At 48.6% G+C, this 9,095-nt stretch overlaps 1 protein-coding gene across 2 annotated transcripts in view; it reads left to right on the top strand.

Moving 5' to 3' along the window:
• The window catches only part of LOC120404367 (alpha-2-macroglobulin-like protein 1), a 49,554-nt gene continuing 40,459 nt past the window's right edge, over nucleotides 1–9,095 (top strand). For both annotated transcript variants that reach the window (XM_039536763.1, XM_039536756.1), the window contains exons 1-7: nucleotides 1–125; nucleotides 2,867–3,050; nucleotides 4,375–4,416; nucleotides 4,873–5,017; nucleotides 5,739–5,791; nucleotides 8,117–8,137; nucleotides 8,659–8,827. In XM_039536763.1, the coding sequence (XP_039392697.1) occupies nucleotides 58–125; nucleotides 2,867–3,050; nucleotides 4,375–4,416; nucleotides 4,873–5,017; nucleotides 5,739–5,791; nucleotides 8,117–8,137; nucleotides 8,659–8,827 (682 nt within the window). In that variant the 5' untranslated portion in view covers nucleotides 1–57. The remainder of the gene's footprint in view (nucleotides 126–2,866; nucleotides 3,051–4,374; nucleotides 4,417–4,872; nucleotides 5,018–5,738; nucleotides 5,792–8,116; nucleotides 8,138–8,658; nucleotides 8,828–9,095) is intronic.

Genomic DNA, 9,095 nt, shown 5'->3' with positions numbered 1-9,095 from the left:
GCCAGCTGCTCTAGACTTAAGTGTGGATCTCACCAGCGGGCCGTCCCAGCCCAAGCAATGCAGGGAGTATCGCTCCTCTGGGCCCTGGCTCTGCTCCCAGTTGCAGCTCCAGCAACTCTGAATCCGTAAGGTTTTCCACTTTTGTTTGCTGGGGCTCAGTAGACAGGAATGTCATTGCAGGGAGAGGAGGGGAGGTGGCTGAATTGGCTAGAATCCCAGTGCTGAGCTTCTGGGAGCCTTATCTTCAGGGGTGCCAAGCACCTGCAGCTCCCAGTGACTTTAATGGGAGTTGTGGCACCTATGAAAATGAGCACAGCTGTAACTAGGCATTTTAGCATCCGGGACAAGCAAGCATATTTGCACCACCTATTGGGGGGGGGAGGGAGGGGTCATTTTTCTGTCCCACAGCTTTATACCCTGGGCGGCTGCCCCACTTGCCTAACCCTGGTCATGGCCCTGAAAATTAGATCTTTGGTGTTGGCCTTGTTCTCTTTTTTCACACCATTCATGATTTTATAGACCTCTATCATATCCACCTTTAGCTGTCTCTTTTCTAAGCTGAAAAGTCCCAGTCTTTTTAATATTTCCTCACATTGAATCAGTTCCATTCCCTTAATCATTTTCATTGTCCTTCTTTGCACCTTTCCAATTCTAGTATATCTTTATTGAGATGGGGCAACCAGATCTGCACGCAGTATTCAAGATGTGGGCGTACCATGGATTTATATAGAGGCATTATGATATTTTCTGTTTTATTATTTATCCCTTTCCTAATGGTTCCTAACATGCTGTTAGCTTTTTTGGACTACTGCTGCACATTGAGCAGATGTTTTCAGGGAGCTAACCACAATGATGCCAATATCTCTTTCTTGATGGGTAACACCTAATTTAGACTCCATCATTTTGGATGTATAGTTGGGATCTTTTTTCCAATGTGCATTACTTTGCATTTATCAATATTGAATTTCATCTGCCATTTTGTCACCTTATCACCTAGTTTACAGTCAGCTTTGAACTTAACAATCTTGAGTAATTTATTATTGTCTGAAAATGTTGCCACCTCACAGTTCACCCCCTTTTCCAGATCATTTATAAATATGTTGAACAACACATGTCCCAGTACAGATCCCTGGGGGACCCAGCTCCATTCCTCTCTCCCTTCTGAAAACTGAACATTTATTCCTACCCTTTGTTTCCTATCTTTTAACCAGTTACTGATCCGTGAAAGGACCTTCTGGCTTATCCCATGACAACTTACTTTGCTTAAGAACCTTTGGTGAGGGACCTTGTCAAAGGCTTTCTGAAAATCTAAGTACACAATATCCACTGGATCCCCCTTGTCCACATGCTTGGTGACCCCCTCAAAGCATTCTAATAGATTGGTGGGGCATGATTTCCCTTTACAAAAGCCATATTGACTCTTTCCCAACATATTGTGTTCATCTATGTGTCTGATAACTCTATTCTTTACTATAATTTTAGCCAATTTACCTAGTACTGAAGTTAGGCTTACCAGTCTGGAATTGCCAGGATCACTTCTGGAGTCTTCTTTACAAATAAGTGTTATATTAGCAATCCTCCAGTCATTTGATACAGAGGCTGATTTAAGGAATAGGTTACATACCACAGTTAGTAGTTCTGCAATTTCACATTTGAGTTCCTTCAGAACTCTTGGGTGAATATCATCTGGTCCTGGTGACTCATTACTGTTTGATTTATACATTTGTTTCAAAACCTCCTCTAACGACACCTCAATCTGGGACAGTTCCTCAGACTTGTCACCTAAAAAGAATGGCTCAGGCGTGAGGATCTCCCTCACATCCTCTGCTGTGAAGACTGATGGAAAAAAATTTATTTAGCTTCTCCACAACGGCCTTGTCTTCCTTGAGTGCTTCTTTAGCACTGTGATCATCCAGTGGCCCCCAGGATTCCTGCTTCTGATGTACTGGAAAATTGTTTTGCTGTTAGATTTTGTGTTCTTAGCTAGTTGTCCTTCAATTTCATTCTTGGCTGATCTAATTATACTTTTACACTTGACTTGCCACAGTTTATGTTCCTTTCTATTTTCCTCATTAGGATTTGACTTCCAATTTTTCAGTGATGCCTTTTTGCCTCTAATCCTCTCTTTAACTCTGCTGCTCAGCCATGGTGGCATTTTTTGGTCCTCTTACTGTTTTGTTTTGTTTTTTGGTGAGGACCTGAGGAATGAACTAGAGCAGTGATGTGTAAACTGGGGGTGGGGGGGAGTGGGAAGAGGTTCTTGGGGGGTGAGAGGAGGAAAAAACTGGGATCTCGTGCTTCCCACAGGACCCAGTGACATAATAGCAGAAGTAGGATAAAATTAGAGTGGGTATTGCGAGGACGGAAGTGGGATTAAAACAATAGTTCTCCCATGCTGCAAACAATATGAATGCCCTGGCCAGCAGCTGCTGCTCTCTGGCCACCCATATCTGAAGGCAGCACCACCGCCAGTAGCAGCACAGATGTAAGGAATTAATTCAAATTACAAGTAATGGGGTGGGGGGACATGACAAATTCTGTGAATGGTAAGAGGGATGCAACTGGAAAAGTTTGCACACACTGGACTAGATTACTCCTGCCCTGAATCAGACACTCATCTCCTAGGTATGATAGATCTATGCCAGTGTATTGTGCCATGTTCTGATTCCATACTGGGCACGCTGCCTCCTCCTGTCTGGGATGGGAAGGAAATTGCACCACAAATTCCCCCACTCAGGGTCTATGAAATCTCTCTGATCCATGGTGTCTTCCTCAATTGGAGCAGTAGACAGTCCTCCCTTGGCTTGCCCACCTGAGACAATGAATTACCCATTCCTCATTTTCCCCATCTCCTCCTCTCTCCTAGTTACTATGTGGTAGTAATCCCAGCCATCATTCACCATCCTGGCCATGAGAAGGTCTGCATCCACCTCAGCTCCCTCCCTGAGACTGTCCACCTGGCTGTCACCTTGGAGATTCAAAGCCAGAATCACACCCTGGTGGAGAAGGATGTAGAGAAGCCAGGAATCTTTGAGTGCATCAGCTTCAAGGTGAGCCCAGGTGCTGCTCCTGATTCTATAGGGGGCGCTCTCGCCTCCAAGTCAGAAAAGAGCCCTGTGCCCCTAGTGCACACTGTGTTATACCCCACTGCTGTGTGTGATGCTACCCTGAGTTCTGTAACCAAGCAGGTTCAGTCCATCCCCACCACCGCTGGGCAGAACATCCAACAGTCTAACAGACTAGAAAATATTTCCATTATTTAAACCAAAATTTACTACTTTGCTCAGTTTCATGCCATTTAATCCTAGTTAAACCCTGCAGGAAAACCAGCCCTCTTCTTCCTTGGTGTTTACACTGTTCAAATATTTGTAATTCATTAACCAAACTAATGTATATGGACTAAGTTCTTTTCATCTTTCCTCATAAATCAGTCACTCTAGTTTGTTAAGAGTGTGGTTCTGCCCTAAAGTGTGACTAGGTAAAACGGTTCCCTTCATATGCAGTAACACACAAGCTTCTGTGTGCATTCAGGTTCATGGTTCCTGACTCTCCTGACACGCTGCTTTTGCTCCCTTTCACTCCTGATCTCCCCACAGAGTCAGCCCAGCCCAGTGAGAGGGAGCTGGAGTCTGGTCTGGTCTGGGTATCAACAAAAGAATTACTAAGTTCTCATTGCAGAACCTTTATTGCAGGTAATGATGTGGGTGAAGGAAAGAGCCCAGTGTGACTCTCAGAGCCCAGGGGGAGTATGCAGTTAGTAAAGATCTTTCTACTTGGAAGCTGAGTCCCTTCAATCTAGCCTGAGAGACGATAAACATGGAGCCCAACACAGCCATTCTTACAGCGTCACTTTTCAGAGTAGAACTGCTCTCTACCCATTTGTGGTGCTCATCACTGGATGTCCCCAGGCTTTATTGACATCACCCTGGTACTGAGGTGCACCGAACTGTGCACAGTATAATAGTCGTACCAAGCTGTGTTAGTTGGCTGTACATCAGACGACACATGGCCTCTCTTAGTCCAAGAATACTGTCTGCAGGGTCCCGCTTACAGATTGGTCTTCAAGTGGTGCAACCCTACAATAGCAAATCAAGAGTCATCATTGCACGTGGGTGAGTGCCCCACCTCCCACCATGCCCTCTCCTGCTCCTTATCCTTCCAAATGTTCCTTGTAGGATCAGGTTGGCTAGAAATCGGTTCCAGCCACAGAATTTGGAGCCAGATCTCCAATGTCCTGCAGTTTCGGGGTTGTTTAGCTCTGAGGCCATTTACCATCCTGGGTGTGAGAAATAAAATCTCACTGATGTATTTGTTTTCTTTTTTCCTCTTGCCTCAACTCACCTCTTCTCCCCCCTCCCACCCCCCATTCTGCAGGTGCCAGCCTTGGTTCCTAGTGGAAAACAGTTTGATGAACCAGTAAGTCTCACCTCTTCCAACCCCCTTTGTTCCCACAAACCAGAGGGCTCCAATCCTCCCCCCTCCCAGGGACTAGCACAGCTAAATGAAGAGAGGAGGAGAAGATATGGAGGCTGAGATGAGACAGCAAAAAAGGAGGAGGAGGGAAAATGGAGACTTAGACAATAGGAGGAGGCTGGGCAGAGGAGGGGGAAGGGGGAACAAGGGGAGCCTAAGAATGGGTATGGGAGGGAGAAGAGGAGGAGGAAAAAGCCTATTGAGGGGGGGGATGGAGAGAGATAAGAGGAATGGGGATTTTTTTTAATCCATCATCTCCTGGGAACATAGGAGATGGCAGATAAAGGCCTGTCTCCTAGGACCTACCCTGGGTGGGTTGGCAGAGTAGCTTCCCCACACAAAGTGGCATCCGGTTCTCAGTCCTGCCACCGAGGCACCAGTTTCCTTTGCATCTCTCAGGCAGAAGTAGCGGCCTTTGTGTATGCAGTGATCCACAGGGGGGAGAGGGTGAGCTACGAGGGCTACAAGAAGGTGCTGGTAAGAAGACAGAATCCAAGGATTGTCATCGACACAGACAAGCCCTTCTATAAACCTGGAGAGACAGGTATGAATGGCAAGAGGCACATGGAGCTTGGGGGTGGAGACTCTGTGGCTGTCCACAGCAGGGCATGGTGATCTCCTCAGATATAACCAGCTATGCAGGACAGGGCCTGAGGGAAAACAGGTGCTGCAGGGAGTGGGGTGAGTGTGTCACTACAAGGTGTTCTCCCCTCTGAGTCAGCATTGATCCCAGAGGCACTATGGTGGTGGAAGGTACTGTCTCTCAGGTGGGACCTGAAAGCAAGGCCATGGCTACTCAGGTCATGGGACATCCCCTGGAGCTTTTGCCAGGGTATTATGGTCTGTATTAGAGCAGCACCTAGAAACACCACACCAGATGTCCATTGTATTAGCTGCTGGGGAAACACACAGTGAGAGACTGTGAGAGTCCCTGCCTGCAAAAGTTTACAGTTTAAATAGACCAGACAGACAACAGGTGGGAGGGGCCAAGAAGAGCTGCTGTTTTATAATAATAAATAAAATAAATAAATACAATTAAATTATTATTATTATTCCAGGACACATGTAATGCGTTTGCCGGGCCTCATCTCTGTATAAACCATCATAGGCAGGTGTGTGTTATTGCAGGGGCTCTTCGGGAAAGGGTCGGCAGCCCTGAAGATAAGAACAGGGAGAGGATATCTGAGAATAGGAAGGGAGGTATAGAGCTATCCAGGGGTCTGTTGCACACTCAGTAACTTGCTGTGCTTTCTATATTTCTTCAGTGAAGTTTCGAATTGTGACCCTTGATCAGGATTTTAAGGCCATTGATAATGTGGTGAGTATCCTTCTGGCTTTCCAGGAAGTAGGGGCCATCAGTGTGCTGAGTGTGCCAAGTTTCAGCAGATAAACAGAGTGATACCCACAGGAATGACACTTGTGAGAGACACCTAACCTGCCCCATGTGCCCCCTATTAACAGAGAACAGGGCTGGGATAGCTCCTGTTGTTTTAATTTAACTGGAACAAAGGGGCCCAGAGAGCCGAAGGTGTTAGCATAAACAGTGTCAAACAAGGTTCAGGGTTTGGCATACAGACAGCTCAGCTTGCTTATTACCAAGGCAAAAACACCATTAAAAATCCTGCCAACCTTTCATTAAAGATCCAGAAAAGAAGGCAAGACAGTTAATGCCTTTGAGATGTAAAGTATTAAGTAAGGCTTTCGTTTAAATAATATCCTTTGTTCCCTTTCCCTTTAGCTGTAAAGAGTTTTTAGAAGGAAACCCCCCTTCTGACAGGCTTTTAGGTAGCATCAAAGATGGTAATAGCTGTTCTTTTTGGGGGAAAGAGAAGTTAGTTGAAATGGGCTGGAGCTGTTGCTGCTGCTGTTGTTAAGAAGACAAAACAAGACAAACACACACAGGAAGGGAAGAGAAAAGACCAGCAAGACAGAAAATGCAGCTTCTGTCTCTGAGGTTGACTTTCACTTGCAACCTCACTGCTGGAAAAGCACGGGAGCAGCTGACAAACCCATGTGCCGTGCCTAAGACCTGGCAAACTTTTATCAACATCGGGCTGGTTAGGGCATTGCTTTTAGTTGCCTCTTTCTGGTCATAGGCTTACAGCAGTGCTGTAAAAGATACAGTCTTGGCCAGTTAAGCCAGACTCTGAGGCAGGGGCGGCTCTACAAATTTGGCCGCCCCAAGCAATCATGCCCGGGAGGCGCCCCCGAGCCGCGGGAGCAGCGGACCTGCCGCGGGCATGACTGCGGAGGGTCCGCTGGTCGCGCGGCTCAGCTGGACCTCCCGCAGCTGCGGACGGTTCGCTGGTCCGGCGGCTCCGGTTGAGCTGCCGCAGTCATGCCTGCGGGAGGTTCAGCCGAGCCGCGGGACCAGCGAACCGTCCGCAGTCGTGCCTGCGGCAGGTCCGCTCGTCCCGGGGCTCTGGTGGACCTCCCGCAGGCATGACTGCGGCAGGTCCACCGGCCCAGCCTGCCGCCCCCTGGGAAAGGGCCGCCCCAGGCGGGTGCTTGCCCCGCTGGGCTCTAGAGCCGCCCCTGCTCTGAGGGTGAGTCTATGCTGCAATAAAAGACCCATGAAACAGCCACAGCTGGCCCAGGTCAGCTGATTTGAGCTCGCAGGGCTTGGCCTGTGGAGTTATAAAACTGCAGTGTAGACACTCAGGCTTGGGCTGGAGCCTAGGCTTTGAGACCCTGCGAGAGGGTGAGGGTCAGAGCCTGGGCTACAGCCTGAGCCAAATGTCTACATTGGTATTGTTAGCCCATGAGCCTGAGCCCGAGTCAGCTGACCTGTGCTCTGTGACTCAGTGCCATGAGGAGAGGGGTAGGAAAGAGAAGAAATAAGGTGGGGAAGGAAAAGAGCACACACTGGGGGGGGAGGTTGTGTGGTCTCACATCCTAGGTGGTCTGTTGGATTCAGCTGAAGCTGGTAGGGGTGACACTGTCATCTGGCTTCCCTTTCTGTCCCAGTCTGGTTAGGACATCTCTCAGGACTAGAATAAAGAAGGTCCAGGGTTCCAGGGGACAGTGAGGATGGCACTCATGATGGTGAAGCTCGCTCCAGTCACCAATTTTTCTCTCCAAAAAGGAACGAGAGATGGAGTAGCCTGTCCCCTATTATTCTGTCCACCAGTTAGGCTGAATTTCCAACATATCAATTTCGGTTCATTGATTTTCAGTCTCACTGTCTTGTTTACCAAGCATGATCTTAACACAGTGCCTGAATCACTTTACAGTTGAGCTCACAATTAGGGTACATTTGTAGGCACAATGACCACAACAGGGCCTGGGACTCCATGGGAAACACACCTCTGGGGGTCACCTCCCCAGCACCCTCCATTCCCGTGGCAAAGGGAGCAGAGACCTTGGTGTGAAATGGGGACTGAGTTTGGGTCTGGTGTGAAATGGGTCTGAGTTTAGGTAGGCTCTCCTGAGGTGGGGCCGGTGTCTGGGTGTTAACGATGCTGGGGCACGTGAACATTGTTGCTCTCTACATACCTGGAACCAGCTAGAGCGAATGGCCCAGGATAGAAGACTATGGAGATCTGTGGTTGGCGGCCCATACCCCGGTTGGGGTGACGGGCATGAATGATGATGAATGATGATGATGACATAAGTGATGTTGTTTCTCTCTTGTGTTTTGCAGCATCCCCTGGTGCTGATGCAGGTGAGTGACCAGGAGCTGATCTCCGGGAGCTTTCTTTTCTGCTCCATCATGCCATTTGTGCTCCAGGGGGGCGCCATGCCCTAAATTGCTACCTCAGAGATAAGATATCTGCATCTTGGCTGTACCCTGCCCCAACACCCTGCCCCTGCCGTGTTATCAGTGGTTAATGGCCCAGGGCGAAAGTAGAGGCATGACTTGAATCAACAGTAAATGAGGGGAATATCCAGCTATCCAAAAAAAATCCCCCAGAAAACAAAGAGGATGAGGCGACTCAGGGTGGACTGTGACCCCTCAGACAGCCTGTGCATTGGGGCAATGCATGGGGCTGTGACCCCTCAGACAGGCTGACCACCGGGGCAATGCATGGGGCTGTGATCCCTGGTACTGTCCTCACTCATTCTGTGTGTGTGTGTGTGTGTGTGTGTGTGTGACTGTGCTTCTGAGAGGCTGTGCATGCATACATGACTGTTCGCAGCAGTGCACATTTGAACACGTGGTTATGCATGTGTGTTCCCGCACAGGATCCCAATGGGAACCGGATTAGCCAGTGGGTGGACGTGAAGCCAAGACAAGGCATTGTGGATCTGTCCTTCCCCTTGGCCTCTGAAGCAGCCCTGGGGACATATCAGATCAAAGTGGGCAAGAATATGCCTCAAGGGCTTGAGGCAACCTTCAAGGTGGAGGAATATGGTGAGTCTCAGAAGGAAGTGTGAGACAGCATTAGGAGCTGGGGAATGGAGCCTGTAATGGGAGCCTCCCTGCTAGAGTCCAAGTTTCTATTCATTAGATTTCTCTGCTTAGGTAAACTGCAGTTTTGGGGTACAGAATCCCCTCCCCCCATCCAGTCCCTAGTGCTTTCCATCCTGTGCTTCATTCACACAGCCACACACTTCTTCCCTGGTGGCACCCCAGTCCCACTCTGGAGGGAGAGAGTGGAATTCAGCTCCAATGTGCATTC

The sequence above is a fragment of the Mauremys reevesii genome, linkage group 1, assembly GCF_016161935.1.
Source record: "Mauremys reevesii isolate NIE-2019 linkage group 1, ASM1616193v1, whole genome shotgun sequence".
NCBI classification, from domain to species: domain Eukaryota; kingdom Metazoa; phylum Chordata; order Testudines; family Geoemydidae; genus Mauremys; species Mauremys reevesii.
This window is presented reverse-complemented; position numbering and strand designations above follow the sequence as displayed.